General features: G+C 46.9%; 2 protein-coding genes across 10 annotated transcripts in view; one reads left to right on the forward strand and one right to left on the reverse strand.

The window, feature by feature from the left end:
- The window catches only part of Cep63 (centrosomal protein 63), a 44,862-nt gene extending 43,407 nt beyond the window's left edge, over nucleotides 1-1,455 (reverse strand). For 4 of the 7 annotated variants that reach the window (XM_036192773.1, XM_036192767.1, XM_036192775.1 and 1 more), the window contains exon 1: nucleotides 815-1,133. In XM_036192773.1, the coding sequence (XP_036048666.1) occupies nucleotides 815-955 (141 nt within the window). In that variant the 5' untranslated portion in view covers nucleotides 956-1,133. Of the gene's footprint in view, nucleotides 1-732; nucleotides 785-814; nucleotides 1,134-1,165 lie in introns of those variants that run through there. The other 3 variants (XM_036192772.1, XM_036192769.1, XM_036192770.1) reach the window with 2 other exon arrangements.
- On the forward strand, nucleotides 1,185-12,415 carry Anapc13 (anaphase promoting complex subunit 13). Of its 3 annotated transcripts, none has more exons than XM_036192777.1 (3): nucleotides 1,185-1,248; nucleotides 5,475-5,600; nucleotides 12,178-12,415. In XM_036192777.1, the coding sequence occupies exons 2-3, from the start codon at nucleotides 5,502-5,504 to the stop codon at nucleotides 12,301-12,303; spliced, it is 225 nt and encodes a 74-aa protein (XP_036048670.1). In that variant the 5' UTR covers nucleotides 1,185-1,248; nucleotides 5,475-5,501; the 3' UTR covers nucleotides 12,304-12,415. The 3 variants fall into 3 exon arrangements, with proteins under 3 accessions (XP_036048670.1, XP_036048671.1, XP_036048672.1); XM_036192778.1 differs by lacking the exon at nucleotides 1,185-1,248 and adding an exon at nucleotides 1,258-1,341; XM_036192779.1 differs by lacking the exon at nucleotides 1,185-1,248 and adding an exon at nucleotides 1,591-1,649.
- The last annotated feature ends 5,724 nt before the right edge of the window (nucleotides 12,416-18,139 follow it).

The raw sequence follows: 18,139 nt of genomic DNA on the forward strand, positions 1-18,139 counted from the left end.
AGGGTTTTTCTGTGTAGGCTTGGCTGTCCTGAAACCAGGATGACCTCGAACTCACAAAGATCGGCCTGCCTCTGCCTCCGAGTGCTGGGACTAAAGGTGTGCGCCACCACTGCCCGGTTTACAGGCCCATTTCTGAAGAGTTTGAGGCCAGCCTGTCTACACATAGTGAGTTCTTGACCTGTCAGGGCTTCTTTGGGGAATTGGGGAGGGGGGGGGGGGGGACGGTGGTTTTTCCGAGACAGGGTTTCTATGTGTAACAAGTTACAGCCCTGGCTGTCCTGGAATTCGCTTTGTAGCCCAGGCTGTCCTGGAACTCAAGAGACCCATCTGCCTCTGCCTCCCAAGTGCTGGGATTAAAGGCGTGCAGAGTCAGGGCTTCCTAAGACCCTTTTTGATGGGGAGCAGGCGCTGGGCGGGGAGGGTGTACTTTGGGCAAATAAGTGTACAGTCTTTAAATGAGACAACAGCTTGCTCTAACTCCACGATTTTGTATAAAGGACAAAAGCCCTATTTGCAACCCCGATTCACTGTCAAACGTCTCCGTGATTAAAGCATTCTAGAACTGCCCTTTTCAAAACTTTCACTCTACCAATCTTGTTTCCTTCCGATGCTTGACTTGAAGGCACGAGGCCATCTGCAAATCTCCCGCGTCAGGGTTCCCGCCACATTTTGGCACCTCTCATACTAACATGACCAGGGAAGCCCGCGCGGGCTTCCCGCTGAGCTGCTAACCCTAAAGCCTGGTCCTCCGCCTGCGGCTGCCGCAGCCCGCAGCCTGCCGCCCTCCCGCACGCCTCCGCCGAGGCCGCAGCACCTGGCCGGCCAGCACGGAGCCGCACATGGAGCAGTCGGAGAGACCCCGGGCAGCCGCGCCCGGGCAGCCGCGGGCGGGCAGTAGAAGACCTGGCTGCAGGCGGGCAGCGATGGACAGCGATGGGCAGCGGCCGCGGGCCATGCGGCCTGCAGGCTAGCGGCACCACGGTGGCCAGGGCCGCGTCTACCCCACAACAAGCCGCGGATCGCCCGTCTTTTGGGGACGCAGGCGGTTACAGAGCGCGTCCCCAGCCGAGCGCGCCCCCAGGCTTGCTCGCCGTTCCTCGAGAGCGCGCACGCGTCACAACAAATTGACGTTCGTCCCGCCTCCCACAGCGGCGAAGGGACTCACCCACATACGGGGTATAAGAGCGCCGAAGTCACGTGACCCCGCAGAAGGGCGGGGCCGGGAGGAAGCCGGTGCGCGCTCTGTGGGTAAGGGTATTTTTCGCGCCGGCGGCCCGGGTTTCGGAGGGTGGCCAAGCGTTCGCCCGAGGCTTCGGGCGTCCAGTGCTTCCAGAGGCGCAGGCAGGTGCTCTCAACCGGCCTTCAGAGCCACTTCCTTATGGCACGCCGCGCGGACTGGAAGGGAGCCCGCATGGCGACGCTCCACCTCCCCTTTGCACTTCCGCATATGGTAGCGCCAGCCTTTGGGCCGGAAGCGGCGGCGGCAGCGGGAAACTCTGCGACTAGTGACCCAGGATGGTGGCCTGCGAGGACCAATTTTAGTATGGGCGCCGCGTGCTTTTAGCTTAGACATACATTTACAAAGCTATAGATTTCGAAAATGCGTAGTACGTGCGCGTCTACTATCTGGAAAGAGACGTCTAGACAGTGTGAGGGCTCCCCTGTTGTCACGCATTGTGCCCAGTGATCTAGGGGACTGGTGAAGGGAGACAACCTGAGAGCTGAGATTTTGTATTACTGAGGGTGTCGTGGAAGGGGTGGGGAGGCGCTAGAAAGAGTACATGTGTAAAAAATATGTTTAAGAAACCCGGAGAGGTTCCGTTATGCGGTGAGGGCTTAGGACAGAGGCGGTTTTCTGGGCATTACCTTTGCTTGCTTCTTTGTTCGTGGAAAGGGGGAGAACCTGAGTGCCTCACCCAAAGATCTGTCATCCGTGTTGTGTTTGGAAGGACGCCCAAGCATTACTGATGAAGAAATGCAGGAGGTGGATAAAAAGGCATGCCAGGTTGCAAGCGTGTAAAAGAGGGACATGTTACAAAATTTTGAGGCCAGCTTGTGGAAAGATTGGGAATCTTTGGTACAGCTTTTACACTTTTACCACTTGAGGCAAAAGTACCCCGCCAGTCAGTCACAAAGCTGACCTAACTTGTTTCATAGACTGGTTAAGGCAGGCAGCAAGCATTTAAAGACAGAAAGCCTACTAAAGCTAGAGGGAAGTCAGAACACTTCAGGGAGGGGGGGAAAAAAAGGAGCAATCTGTATAGACCTGGGAAAATCAGCAGAGGAAGTGTGTGTAGCCCAGGGCACAGCTCCAAGAACAAAGGAGTGACAGGAAAGTAGGAAAACTTGTCAGATTCTGGAAGTGTGGCTAGAACTGACAGGAAGGACTAGTTATACATTTCTGCAGATGGGATTCCTCCTCGAGCTTTGCGTCATCCACTGGCTAGATGCAGTTAAATCTAAGTAGAAATGATGCTAAGCCGTCACCTGGTCCCCAGGTGGCAGTAGGAGCTGGCCTCCTTTTGCTTTAATGTGTGTGTATGTACAGGGAACGATGTGGGTGGAGGTCTGTGGCTAGAGGTGGAATGAGGGTGGGGGTGCGAGTGTGGAGGCAAGAGGTCAACATCGATGTCTTCCTCCATTACTTCCTTTGAATCTCTCACTAAACCTGGAGCTTTCTGCTTCAACTAGCCTGCCTGGCCTGGCAATCTCCCAGAGATCCTCCTGTCTCTGCCTCCCAGCTCCAGGATGGCAAGTGTGTGCCATGTGCCTCGCTTCTTATGTGGGTGCCAGCAATCTGAATTCGGGTATTCTTGCATGCAGAGCAAGCACTTCACCTGCTGAGTTGTCTCCCAGGCCCCTTCTGTCTAATTCTTTAAAGTAAGAGCCCTTCCCCACCCCCAAACCAGATAGATAGTGCTTGCTTGCCTTTAATACCGTTGGAGGCAAGCGCATCTCTGTATGGCAAAGTTAGACTCCAATGCCAAGGGTTGTTTCTTACACGAGTCTCCCTTCTCTCAGAAATGGAAGGGTCCCTGAGAGAGCCACTGGTGCTAGTGGTTTTTGTAGCAGGGAACACAGTAGGACGGGTTTGTGATAAGGAGCAAACTCGGAAGCTGGAAACCCAGAAGTGCTCATGATGACCTGTCTTGTGAGTTAGATTACAACTGTTTCAGGAGAAAAATGAGGAATGATCTATAGTCAGGAAGCTAAGCAAGCATCCCGAGCACTTGAACCAGGCACTGCAGAGGGCCAGCAAGACGGCTCAGTGGCATAAAGGCACTCCCTGCCAAGCCTGGCACCCAATTCAAACTCTAGGTGAAAAGAGCACCATTTGCCCCAAGATGTCCTTTGACCTCCACATGTACATACACAAATAAATGTAATTATTATTTTTTTTTTTATTTTTATTTTTAGGAGGAAGAGGGAATTGGAAGTGATTAATAGTCTGGTGATTGGTTTATCTGTTGGGCCAGGCCATATCAAGCTCCTACAGCCAGTACCCGAAGTGGCTTAGTAATCTAAATGACCCATACAACCAGGGACTCTCCAAGCTCCCACAACCAGGATGGAGATACCTAATAGTCTAAATGACTCGTATATTATCTGTATAGCCAGAGGCTCCCCAAAGCTCCCACAACCAGGACCAGAGGTGGCGAATAGCCCAAATGACCTCTACACTAGCTGTATGACAAGACCTGGCCAGACCCTTCCTTAGGCCCGTAAGCTAGTACAAGTAGCCTATCTCTAGAACCCATCTTCTTAGAAGACATGACATGTACCCTGAGTCAAGTCATGCTGTGATTACGCTTCCTTGTGCACTGGGGATTGTATTACATCAGGAAACATGTTCCCAGATTATGCTATGTTTAAATGTGCTGGGAATAAACCACCTGGCATCAGACTCCCCAAGTCTGATTCAGTCTGAACTACATTTTCATTCTTACCTCTTCACAGTTTGCTTCCCTGCCTGGACACCTGCAGGCTCCCCCTTAGCCGAGTGTGTGGGTCAGTTGATAGGGTGCTTACCTAGTATACACAAGGGTTCAATTCCCAGTACCTCATAAAGCAGATATAGCACATGCCTATAATCCCATTGGTGGAGGCAGGAGGATTAGGAGCTTAAGGCTGCTTTTGGCTACAGACAGAATTTGAAATTCTGTCTCAAAAAAATAGAGGAAGGCCCAGTTGTGGTGATACGTGCATTTAATCCCAGCACTCAGGAGGCAGAAGCAGACTCCATGAGTTCGAGGCCAGCCTGGTCTAGAGTGAGTTCCTGGACAGCCAGGACTGCACAGAGAAACTTTGTATAAAAAAGCAAGGGGGGGGGGTGGTTAACCCACACCTTTAATCCCAGCAGAGGGATCTCTGCGAGTTCAAGGTCAGCCTGGGCTACAGAGTGAGTTCCAGAAAAGGCGCAAAGCTACATAGAGAAACCCTGTCTCGAAAAACCAAAAAAAAAAAAAAAAAAAGTAGATTCAATAATCTACCTTTTCCATTATCTTAAAAAAAAAAAAAAAAAGCAAGAGAGAGAGGGAGGAAGGAAAAGGAAGAGAGACACAGAATATGGAACTGCCACTACTGATCATGGCATGCTACTTTCAGAGCTCAGTCTGGATGCTTTTTTTTTTTTTTTTTTTTTTTTTCTCAAAACAGGGTTTCTCTGTGTAAGAGTCCTGGCTGTCCTAGAACTTGTTTTGTTGACCAGGCTGACCTTGAACTCACTGAGATGGATGCTATTTATGAAAGGAAGTGGTTTCCGGGTAAGCCCAGCTGCCCACATTGTTCCTGCTTTAAAGGATTAGCAGCTGGTCTATGGGCGGTTACTGGTTACTTTACACGTTCCAGCTCAGGGTCACCCTGCGTGTTCCCTTTTCTCCTGTGCCTTAAGAACGGCCAAGGAAGCCCGGCGGCAGTGGTGGTGGCGCACACCTTTAATCCCAGCACTCGGGAGGCAGAGCCAGGCGGATCTCTGTGAGTTCGAGGCCAGCCTGGGCTACCAAGTGAGTTCCAGGAAAGGCTCAAAGCTACACAGGGAAACCCAGTCTCGAAAAAACAAAAACAAAAAAAAGAACGGCCAAGGCGTTGGAAATTTGTGCCAAATAATGGGGGAGGGCTTAAGGAGTGGGAGATGAGACTCAGAAAAGGCATTACAAACAAGGAAAGACTGTATATGATTGTAAAGAAAGCTACATTTAGATACAGTGCCTTCCAGGGGTTTGTTCAGAAATGTGTTGATGTGTAGGAACTGGTCTGTCAACTAAACTGTCTCTGCACCATCTAGCACCTGTCAGCTGAAGTGAGAACAGAACTGTGGTCTTTTATGTTGCTTGACCCATATAAGATGGGCCTTTCTTGGGGTGGTGTTAAGAAACAAAACAACAACAAAACCAGTTTCAAGCTAAAAGTATGGGGAATCCTGGCACTGGACTATTATACCCTCATGCTGAAGAAATGACCTCTTTGGCTTACAGAACTGACGAGACCAAAGCTGCAGGAAAATGGACAGTGAGGTACAACGAGATGGAAGGATCTTAGATTTGATTGATGATGCTTGGCGGGAAGACAAGCTGCCATACGAGGATGTTGCGATCCCACTGGTAGGTTGTGATCTGAACTCAGGACAATGAGTCAGAGATGTAATGTGGGGAAGCCTAGTGGAGGCTGATGAGGGGGAGTGGGGGTGAAATACTAGGGCCCAGAAATCCATGCTGTGGCATCCTCTAAATCTAGAAGCCTCTGGAGAACAGCTAGTTCATCTCTTCATAGCTCAGAACACTGGCTGGTGTAACCACCTTAGTCATTCCAGGGCTGGAGCCTAGATTTTCAGAGCCCTGTTGTGGTGTCTATCACCCCACCCAAAGCCAGAGGTGAGCCAAGCATGAGTTCAGTGCATAACGTACAAAGGAGCATGGGTGTCCTCGCTTCCCTACTGGCTTGTCGGTCTTTGGTTTTAAGATTTATTTTGTTTTTATTTATGTGTGTGTATATATATGTAGGGGGGGTGGTGACTGCCACAGATGTGCAGGTGGGAAGGAAGGACAGAAGAGTGCATCAAATCTCTGGAGCTGGAGTTACAGGTGGTTAAAAGTCACTTGACATAGGTGCAGGGATCCAAATTTGGATCCTCTGAAAGAGTAGTATGTGATCGTAACACTGAGCCATCCCCCCAGCCTATTTCTATTTGTGTGTGTATGTGTTGTTGTTGTTTTTGCTGGGGAGGGGGGCCAGGGGCTGTGCACGTAAGTGCAGGAACCCTCAGAAACCAGAAGAGGGTGTTGGATACCTTGGAGCTGGAGTTAATGGCAGTTGTGTGTAGTTGGAGAGCTTCTCTCCAGCCCCGGCCAAGCCCTGTTAGTCCAACAACCCACTTATAAAATAAACACACAGACATTCATATTATTTAAACTGCTTGGCCATTAGCTCAGGCCTACCATTGTCTAGCTATTACTCTTATATTTAGCCCATTTCTATTCATCTATACTTTGCCATGTGGCTCATGGCTTACCGTTACCGTATCTCTTTCTTGTTGTGTCGGCGGCTGGCAGAACTGCCCTTGCCTCAACTGCTGACAGTACAAATGCTGTCCTTTCTGGACAAGCGGGGCACAAGGAAAGTGACCACTATACTTTGCCAAGACAGGGTAAGATGGTCTTTCAGAATTTCTGCTTCTGAAAATGGTCTGTCAGATACTCCAGGCCTGTAGCCAATTTGAATGCACCAACGATGCTGAGAAACATTAGATGACTGTCCAGGCTGCTAGCTGTCTCTGTCTACTCTTGCAAGACTCCTGAAAGTTGCTTGCGTCCTTCTCCCATTTCTCAGGTATTATTATATTCCTTCTCAGGTCTTTGATGAGATTGAAGACTAGCAGTTATAGTTACAACTTAGTATATATACATATATAATATCTTATATAGAATATATTAAGTATTAGACTCAGGTTCTTTAGGATAGGACACCTTTTAGAATGATCTTTGTAACATGCAACCTACCCACACTCTAGATTTCCCTGGATTTTAGTATGTGTTTTTTGCTTGATATTGTTTGCATTTATTGTAATTCCAACTTATCTAGGTCATTATCCCTCATTACTCCTGGACAATATTTGATAACCATTTCTTTGTATATAGTCTTGTATTAGGTTAGAACCTTCTTATTTAGACAAAAGGGGGAGATGTAGTGGGTAGCCATCCCAGCATTGGCCTGGAAGTTCCAACCCCCATTGAGACTTCGGTAATGGTCAGGCTTTCGGTAATGGTCACGCCCACAAGGCGGGGCTGAGGGAGGAAGCGGAAGACCCAGGATTGAGAGGAGAGGTCTTTCTTGGTTCTGGGATCCTGGACGCGAGAGGTGGACCGAGCAGAGTTCTCCAGAGAACACCGCCGGACTGCGCCATACCTTTGCCAGACCATACAACCTATCCCTTCATTTGTAAGTTACCCCACAAAATAAACCTCCCTTTTAACTACATGGAGTGGCCTTCATAGTTTCACCAATAATTGTGAGCCACCAAAGGTGAGTGCTGAAAACCAAACTGTCCTTTCTAAGACCAGTATGAGCTCTTAACCACTGAGCCATCTCTCAGACCCTTGGTTGGCATTTCTGAAACTGTGGAGTGCACGTGTAGGCTAGCTTCCAGGACGTGCTTAGAGACCACCTAGAATAGGCTAGCTTCCAGGATTGCTTAGAGACCACCTAGCATTTCTTCTTTGGCCTTTGGACATACAAGCTCTCAGAATACCTTCTCTTTGCTGGTCTTTGGAAAACTCCCTCGAAAGGCAATTGTTGAATCTTATGTGATAAGTGACCCCTCACTTTTGCTTATATAGGTTTTTGTTTGCTTTTCAAGACAGGGTTTCTTTGTGTAACCATGGCAGTCCTGGAACTCACTCTGTAGACCAGGCTGGCCTCAAACTCACAGAGATCCACCTGCCTCTGCCTCCCAAGTGCTGGGATTAAAGGCATGCGCCACCACCACCCTATGTACATTTTTTTTTTTTTAAACTCTGATGCCACAGAAGCCTAGCAAAGAACAAGGACAAACAGAGTCTGGGCTTTCTCTGTCCAGCATGCCACATGCCCTACAAGAGCAGCTGACACCGGATGACTTCCAGGAGCACCGCCTGCCACTGCAGATTTACAGAGAAACTACTCAGCTTACCTGCACTCTCATCAAGTGTGAGAGGTGGTAATGTGTTCAGTGGCTACTCAAGTTCCGGGCAATAAAATAAGAAAAAAGAATTGTAGCTGCCATTTATTACCAGTTTTAAGCCATAGACTGAAGAAATTAAGGCTTCTGTTATCTGTAATTCTTAAGACAACCATACAGGGGAGGTGGTAGTATCTCCATTTAGCAAGAAAAAAAATAGCATCATAGAGGCATGCTTGACCCTATTATATTACCTAGTAAGTCAGACTTCATGCCTTGGTCTGCAAAGCTCAGATCTGTAAGCTTCCATCCATCCATCCATCCATCCATCCATCCATCCATCCATCCATCACTTCTCAAAAATCTACTGTGTGCCCTAAGATTATATGAGCATAAGATAAAGTTTCTGTCTGGGTCAGGGGTCAAGAAAGGCAAGATGCTGAGTAACTAATTCCAGTACCAAGCAGGGGGAATGAATAGCTAAGTGGAGAGTGGCTGGAGGCCTGGCATGCAGCAGAAATGCTTCGGAGAAGATACAATGCTTAAGAAAGAACCAGAAGTTTAATGGTGCTAGATAGGGTACTGCCACAGAGAGGAGAGGCGTGTGACAGGCCCAGGGTTTTGAAACACGGTGGGAGACAGTGAAGCAGTGGGCAGCAATTACATTTGTAGTTTGGAGGCAAAAAGTTGGGGACAGCTTTTGAGAGGGTGTTTGTGGCCCACTTAGGTCTCCTCCTCGAGGGCTCTAGGGATGAAAGGTCTGCAGAGTGAGGCTGCTATGCTCAGATTTGTCTCTCAGAAAGTGGGGTTCAATACAAATTCACAGAGACAGAAAGATCAGACGTTATCTCAAGATAGAGAAGAAAGGAATATAGAGCAATGATTTCCTAAGTACAGAATCTCTGTTTTGTATGATGGAAAAACCCCACAAATGGACAGTAGTATCAGGACATAATATCATGAATGTAATAAATCAATACAATTAATGTAATTAATGAATACCATAAATATAATTATTGAATGAGTACTGCGAATGTAATCAATGAATACCACAAATGTAATTAATATCATGAGTGTACTTAATGAATAGCATGAGTGTAATCAAAAAAATAAATTAACGGGTTGGGGATTTAGCTCAGTGGTAGAGCGCTTGCCTAGCAAGCACAAGGCCTTGGGTTTGAACCTCAGCTCAAAAAAATAAAATGAAAAAATAAAAATAAATTTAAAAAAAGAAAGTGAGGTTCACAGCACCGATGGAGACAGCCTGGTAGAGGAAAGGGGCAAGGAGCATCAAGTAGGAGGCTACTGCAGTGCAGCAGTCTAGGCAAGGCAGGAAAGCCAGAACACCTCCAAGAAGTGTGGCAACTTGAACTCTGTACACAAAAATTAAAGGACCATCTATGTGGTAGGAGATGAAGAAGGAGGAAATTCCTCTGCTGACTTCCTGGTGGCAGCCTGAGCCTGTTGCCCATCCATGGAATTTTGTGATTCTAAGGAAATGTGTGTATCAGTTAGCTTTTGCTGCATGACAGATTGCCCTGAAACTTAGTGGTTTACAATTATAACTGTTTGGTCATGATTATCTAACTCAGCTGGGAGTTCTGGCCAGTTCAGGCAACTAATGCTGGGCTCGCTGCTGCTTTGCTGTGCTGTGCTGCGCTGCGCTGTGCTGTGCTGCTGCTGTGTTGTGCTGCACTGCGCTGTGCTGTGCTGCTGCTGTGCTGTGCTGTGCTGTGCAGACTAGCAGGAGCTGAGTGGCGCGGGGAGGTTCACATGCTTGGTAGTTAACAGGATGTTTCCAGGAGGTAGAGGGACTGGGAGTTGGTACTCGTGATCCAGCGTGCCCTCCTGGGACCTCTGCTTCGGGTTCAACAGCAATGTCAGAGGGAAGTGCAGAATCTTGGAGGGCAGGCCCAGAACTGCCCCACAGCTTCAGTCCGCTGATGAGAGCAAGTCAGTGGCCAATCCTGATGAGCAGTCCGGGAATAGACTCTGCTGCTTGGTAGGGATAGCTGCAGCTGTTGGTGGAGTATGTCCCCATGAACGGTGTGCTTATGGTATTTTGTGTTAGGTGGGCATGTTTTGTGCTGTTTTACATGGTGGTGTTCATTTAAGAAGTCATTTTAGGAAGCCTACCATGCTCTTAGAGGAAATGAAATTAAAGCAGTGTCCTACCTCTTAAATTAAGTAGTTGGTTTTTTGGGGTTTTTGGTTTTTGTTTTTGTTTTTGTTTTTGTTTTTGACAGGGTTTCTCCGGGTAATAGTCCTAGTTGTCTTAGAATCTGCTTTGTAGACTAGGCTGGCCTTGAACTCACAGAGATCCACCTGCTTCCCAAGTGCTGGGATTAAAGACGTGCATCACCACTGCCCAGCTGAATTAAGTAGTTCTTAACCAAGGGCCTGTTTATTCTTTGTGACCTCTAGATAATTATTAAGGTCAGATTTCTAAATTGGCTAGAGAATGACAATTCTTTGGCTCTGTATAAGGAATATTAAATGTCAATTTATGTTTGTAACAGATGCAAATGATACAAACAAACACATTTGGGTTTTTCTTGTGTGTGTACCTATGTGCTGTTTCACACATGTAGAACTCAGGTCATCACCCTTGGCAGCAAGTGCCTTTACCCACTGAGCCATCTCACTGGTCCCAATTCAAATACATTTGTACATATTGTAGATAAATATCACTTAACTACATGTTGAGCATAATTTTAAAGAGAAAAATACCTCCATATAGTGTAAATACGAATTCAATGGGAGCCAGGCGGTGGTGGTACACGCCTTTTAATCCCAGCACTTGGGAGGCAGAGGCTGGTGAAACTCAGTGAGTTTGAGGCCAGCCTGGTCTACAGAGTGAGTTCTGGGTCAGCGAGAACTGTTACACAGAGAAATCCTTTCTCGGGGGACGGGGAGAGTCATGACAAGAATTCAGTGGGAAATCCTAACTGAATATTAAGCAGCAGTCTGCTAACACAAAGTGTAACTTCTGGTAACTGTGAACCCTGGAGCCAAGCACAGATTCAGCAGTAATAAATTCACATATATCAGGGAATGAGACCGGATTTTGTCTAGTGCGGTCCCCTGGCTTATCACTTAGAAACCAGCTATTGGATGTGAGTTGGTCTTTACTGTGGTTTCCCACTAGGGGGAGGTCTTGACTGTTATATTGTCTGTGTCCCTCATCCAGCCCATACTAATTGTCACATAAGCATTTTGGGTGCAGCATTTTTTGTTATTGTTGATACATGTCCTGTATTTAGACACACATTCCAGCAAGTCGGATTTGCCTTTACAGCACTTTTCAAAAGCTTCCGCATTGGCTCTGGTCAGTGCTCTCAGCCACTCATACTAGTGAGTGCCATGGAGCACTGGGCACCCTCCGTGGTGCCAAGCACTGGATCCAAGGCCCTCGTTCTCTCTTTACCAAAGTCTGAGGCATGAAAAAAGCTATTTTTTTTTTTCCTCCCATTTACAAGAAGGGAAACAAAAACCCCATGAGTTTGAATTACTTCACTCAAATAGGGTAGTCTGGGGCGCCAGTCTCTTCTGCCCTTAACCCTTCTGCCTTTTGTAAGAAAACCAGAGTCACAGTGTCCAAAGGGGAAGCAAGCCATGCTGAACAGAACCGCTGGTATTTTCTATACATCTGTTTATTTTGACTCTTTCTTTAGAATATGCATCTCGGCTCTGCTGGCTGTTCTTAGGACCTCACAGACTTTAATTCCTCATGCTCTTGTGTTTCCAGAAGTAACTGTTCAACACTAGGTCCACACCTGTAATTCCAGCTCCTGGGAGGCAAAGGAAGATAGGCCCAAGTTCAAGGAGATTGGCTGAGAATGTGGCGCAGTGGTAGACACTTGCGTAGCATGCACGAGGCCCTGGGCTCAGCCCCTACCAGTGCAAAAGCAGGGTTCAAGATGACGTAGTGAGTTTGAGGTCAGCCTCGGCTACCTGAGACTCATCTTAAAAATGTACAGAAAGACAGATTTCTCATGGCTATTGTGGGTGTCCTTCCCTTTCAGAGTGAGCTTCCGGAGCCTGAGCAGGACAATGGCGGCACCACAGAGTCTGTGAAAGAGCAGGAGATGAAGTGGACAGACCTGGCCTTGCAGTGCCTCCACGAGAACGTCCCTCCCGCTGGAAACTGACGCTGGCTTTCTTTCCCAGGGATCAGGTTTTCAAAACTATGTAGATAAAGCATGTTTCCTCTCTGTCTCCGAATTCAGATCTTTGAGTAATAAATCAACACTCAAAAACATACGCCTACTTGATTTTTTAGCAGCAGAGCACAGTGTGAAAATGTTCTGAATGAGAAACTGAGACTTCTCAGGAATGCAGACTATGTGGCTCTTAAGCCTACGGTTAGTCATTCACTCACTAGTGTTTGAACACAGCCGATTAAACATTTGCCTTTCGCTCCAGTTCTGCTTCTGTCAACGTTTACCACTTCCCAGCTACTCCCATGTGTCCTCTGTCTCGGGTAGCTGAAAACATGAGTGGGAAAGACAAAGAGGAAGCCAGACAGGAAGAGAATCAGAGACCTGTATTTCCGCACCTGAGAAGTGTTTGAGTGGAAGTAGCCTGTAGGTACATGTGCCTCAAGCAGATTTACCCCCCACCCCCATTCACTGATGACGAGCATTCCTGAGATTCCCAGGCTGTTGTCAGACTTTGCATAAATATACAGATTTAAAAACTTATCTCTGAGGAGTTAGGGGGTGGCTTAGTCAGGACCTAAGTTTGATCCCTAGGACTCCAGTAAAAACTGGGCTTGGTAGCATGGTTGTGTGTGCTTGTAATCCCAGTTAGCTGTTAGTTACCTCTGCTCCCTGTCTGGTGGTTGCCCTTGTGCCACTGGCAAGGGTCTCCATTTGAATGGAGTACCCTTTATTCAGAACAGTAATGGCATCTCATATCTTAGAGCCCCTTCAAATATGCAACACCTTGGAGGCAGTGGCCAGTGCTAGATTTATAGAAGAACTTGCTGGGGCTAGAGAGATGGCTCAAGTGGGTAAGAGCACTTGGCGTTCTTGCAGAGGACCTGGTTCAGTTCCTGGTGCCCACATATTAGCTCACACCTGTCTGTGACCCCAGTTCCAGGGGTTCCTTTCCCTCTTCTGGCCTCTGAGGAGACTGCACATGTGAGGTGCAAGTGCACACATGTAGGCAAAGACACACATACACATAAAAATAAATCTTATTAAAAAAAAAAAAGAATCCATGGTTTGCCAAAATACTCACATGTATTTACCCACTAGACTTACTTCCTCTCACCCCTCACTGGCCTTTGCCTTTACAGCTTTCAAAGGAAAGAGTGTATCACAAAACAAATGAGCTGCATGTATGGTTTCAACCAGAAATTTGGTTGTAGCAGCTTTTGACCTGCAGACATGTAGGCTCTCACCTTCTGGCTCAGTGGCACTGCCTGGGAATCATCAGACATAAGACCCCATGGCACCATCCATCCCTTCAATAACTAGAAAAACAGCTATCTAATTGGGGATAAAATTTTCAACTGAGGTAATTTCAAAAACATAAAAAATCCAGTACTGACTTGCAAACAAAGATGAAAGGATACACCATGGCTTTCCACATGAAACTCCTCTTTTTTTTTTCTTTTTCCCATTCTTCTTTCTTGTTTTGCTTTGTTAGTCTGGTTTGGTTTTTGGTTTTTCTTTTAAATTTTGTTTTGTTTTGGTGGGGAAGTTGCAAGAGCAGAGGGCAGATGGGGAGGGGGAGATGGGTGGGATCAGTCAGGATGCATGATAGGAAAATGGCAAAGAATCAATAATAAAAGTTAATTTTCAAAAAATACAATTCTGAGCCTGGCAGTGGTGGCACATGCCTTTAATTCCAGCACTCAGGAGGTGGATCTCTAAGATTGAGATCAGCCTGGTCTACAGAGTGAGTTCCAGGACAGGACAAGCTACACAGAGAAACCTTGTCTCAAAAAAATAAAAAAATAAAAAATAAATCCAGTGTATAAACTGAGGGTTTCAGCATCAGACATATAATCTGAGGACACGACCACTTCAAGGTTGGCTGAAGGGAAGGTTTTTACTGTAGATATGACAGAGAGAACAGCCAGAGACATCTGGAAGAGTACAGAACAGAGAGAAAATGTTACACTCAACATGGCTGGCAGACTGGACTTGATTGAGAAGAGAGAGAGGAAGAGAAGGAGTCAACCCAGAGAGAGGAGAGGAAAGAGAAGCATAGTCCAAATACTGGTTATAAGGGACTGAGAAGGCGGGTAGGCTGAAGTTATAGGGTAGGGGGCAGGGTAGGAAGAGCCACTGGTAGTTGTGATACTGAGGAATCTGGAAGCCAGCGTGTGCTTTGATATGCTAATAGGACCATAGATAACTCTCTGTCCCGAGTTTCTTTTGGACCTGACATCTAGCCTTTCCTGGCAATACTGGAGTGTCATTAAAATGAGAGTATTGCCTTGATTTTGACTGAAATGGGATATAGTCTCTATAAGACACCTTTTGATTGGTCTGATTGGCTTCTGGCTCTCATCTGAGGCAGGCCTCCATGCCCAGGAATGACCTGATTGGCTAGATTGACCTGATAAAAACAGAATTGTGGTTCCTTATGTGCAATTAAGTGACCTAAACAGGGCCAGCCAGAGACTGCTAACTCTGACTATGGAATTTGAGGGAAATAAACAAGAGAAGACAAGCTGAAGCTGAAGGGTGGCTTTCTCTCCCAAACACCCAGAGGGGAAAGTGTCTATTGATAGAGGTTAAGAGGCTCTGTGACCCTTAGCGTCTGACACCTTCTCCATTGTATGCACGAATTCAGATTGACACTATTGTAGTCATCTTGAATCATAGCCACCGTGACTGCACCCAGTAACCCTAGCTGGTTTTCCCTGCAAGGCTTTCTAGCAAACTCTAAGTAGATAAAACCATTCATCATCTGGAACTTTATACCTAGACCCTGGCTCCCAGGATGGACCTGACCCTTGCATATTACCTTGAGAAAAACCGTGTACGTTCCTGCCCTGGCTTTTATCCTAAGTGACTTTATATGAAGTCACTTTTATCCTAAGCCTAAATATGCCTCCACCTTCTCACCCAAATTTCAGGACCCACCTGGGCTTGCTGCTACCAGGAAGCATGCTTCTGGCATTAAGTGCCCCAGTATACACTGCACTGCACAGTAGTGGGTCTCTGCCTCTTTTCAGTCTCACTAGAGAGAAGTGATCTTCTCTCTGGACCTTCAGACACTAGGTCTGAATTTTTCAGGAGCACATGTTGTATTCTCTATACTTAGTGCTAGTAATATTGCAATAAAAAAAAAATAAAAAAAATAAAGCATGGAGCCAAGCATCTTTAATCCCAGCACTCAGGAGACAGAAGCCAGTGATCTGTGTGAATTTGAGGCTAATCTCCTCTATATAGTAAGTTCCAGGTCACCCAGGGCTACATAGTGAGATGAATGAAAAAAGGCCCCTGTTCCCATGAGATCTTTGTTTACTTAGGGATAAATAAATATTAAACTAATAACTGCACAAACTATAGATTCAAATCGGATGTATCTAGAAAGGATAAAGGATGGGACTGAGTTTGGGTCCCTAGAAGCAGAACCTATGGTGAGGTTTCCTGTTCAAGTATGATAAGTCAAGAAGCTTCCAGAAGCCTCAAAGAAGTGAAGCGGACCAGGGAGAGCTGAGCAAAGAAATGTTTTCAGTGCAGAGCCTCAGCCTGATCCCGCAAGGCCCCTGGATCATATGGCATCCAGCTCTCACTTCGGGGACAGAGGTACTGCTGTGACTTGTTAGTCATTGGCTTCCAGGCACCCCTTGGAGACAGTATCAGCACAGCACTCCAGAGGACATGTCCTGGGTACCCTCAACAGCCAACACACAGAGACACAGTGGCTAGAGAATGGGTGAAAAAACAGAGAAAGGGGTATGGCTGGGGCTGAGCAAAGTAGACTCAAGTAGATTCCATTTGCTTTAAAGAAAATGAGACATTTCTTCTGCCCAACTCAAGTTTGTGCACCAACACCTGACGTATGAGCCGAGTGGACAGGGAACATGATGAGAGCTGAATATTGACCACAGAGCAAAAACTGTACAAAGCCCCAGAGTGGAACTGGTGTTACAAGCAAGGGACCTGAGTAAACAAGAGGCGTCTCAACATTTTCCTGAGTCATTGAAAGGTTTGATCAGAGCTAGGGGACTGCTTGGTCTTTTTGCTTTGTTTCATTTTTTTCAAGACAGGGTTTCTCTGTATAACCCTTGTCCTGGAACTAGCTCTACAGACCAGGCTGGCCTCGAACTCACCGAGTGCTGGGATTAAAGGTGCAGGACATCACTACCCAGTTTTGGTCTTTATTGTTGTTTGTTGTTTTAATGCAAGTTACCATGATGTATGGATTTCATAAAGACAGGAAGTGCACAAATCAAAGAGCTTGACACTGAAGGAGATTCTGATCGCTGGTGGTTTGGACCAGCAAGGTGAAGGTGGAAGCAGAGGATCTTGGAATAACTCTTCCAGGTAGGCTTGCCCACTGCACAGTATTACCTGGAATGAGAACCCTGGATTGTGGCTGTATGGTTCTAAAGAGACTCAGCAGTGTGTGCCCTGTCTTAGAATCCAGGACTGAATTCTCAGAGCCAGACACAGGCCTGCAGATACAGCCTCTGTCCCCAAGAAAACAACCAGAGTCCAGGAACTGCCCATCATCCAAAGCCCGGCTTAGACCTGCCCCTTCCTGGTACAGTAACAATGGCAGCGGGACAGATGGAACACTTCCCTGGCTCAAGGATCTCCAGGCTTGCCTTCTCTTTTTAGCTGGGTGTCACTGTCCACCTTTGAACAGGAGATGGCAACTTAAAATTTAATGTCGTCGCAAGTTAAAATTAGCTCGTTGCAGGTTAAAAGACAAGTCACCCAAATAATAAGTGTCTTCCAACCCAGACTGTCACATGTCTAAACCTATGTCCTTCCAAAGGCCACATTAGTGTCCTAGAAAATCCCATCAGAATTCTTAGAATTTCCTCATTTGTCTTATTTCTAGAATGGAGACAGAATTGAGACAATTCTTATTAGAGACCTTAGATACACGAAACATTAAATATTCCTGTTTAATTACCAAAATAATATGATTACCTCCCCCCAAAAATCACAATCTCACTGTTCCCAGAGTTTGGTGTCAATGCCTCTTTGTACCCAGCAGGGGCCGCCCAACTCCTTTTAAAAAGCTGGCATTCACTGAAGAAAGAAATTGAAGAAAATACCAAAAGATGGAAAGATCTCCTCCCGTGCTTATGGATCGATAGGATTCTTATAGTAAAAATGACCGTCCTACTGAAAGCAATCTACAGATTTAATGCAATCCCTGCCAGAATTCCAAAATAATTCTCCACAGAAAATGTGCAGCTTCCGCTTCATATGGAAACACAAACGCGCATGCATGTACACACACACACACACACACACACACACACACACACACATGCCAGATTTGCTGGGGGCAAGAGAAGGGGACGATGGGTGGAGAATTCAAAAACACCAAATGACTGGAGAGGAAGTAAGGAAGGGTGATGTAAAAGCCCATCCCTGTTATCCATGTCTTCCCTGGTGACTCAGACCCCCTTTATGGAGAAGCCACCACCCAAGGGCAAAGAAGACTTCCCTCCGCCCTGTCTCTGGTCTGGTCTTCGCTCCTTTGGCTATTCTACCCCCAGCTTCCACCCCACCTGCCTTCTCAGCAGTGTCCACCCCTCACAGGCCTGTCTCCCAGAATGCTACTCACTCTAACTGGCACCCGGGCTGGTATTGGAGGACTTCCTGCCCAAGAGAGAGGCAGCTGTGTCCCTGCCTCTTTGCCAGTGAGTTTGCCCTTACACGTGCCCTGGACCGAGACCCCTCCCGGGCTGACCTATCTTCTTTCAAGGCTCATCTTCACTGCTCGGGCCTTCCCAGCCACGGTCCTCCCAATCTCTACTCTCACAGCTGTGGCGAGGCT

This window comes from Onychomys torridus, chromosome 7 (assembly GCF_903995425.1).
Source record: "Onychomys torridus chromosome 7, mOncTor1.1, whole genome shotgun sequence".
NCBI lineage: Eukaryota > Metazoa > Chordata > Mammalia > Rodentia > Cricetidae > Onychomys > Onychomys torridus.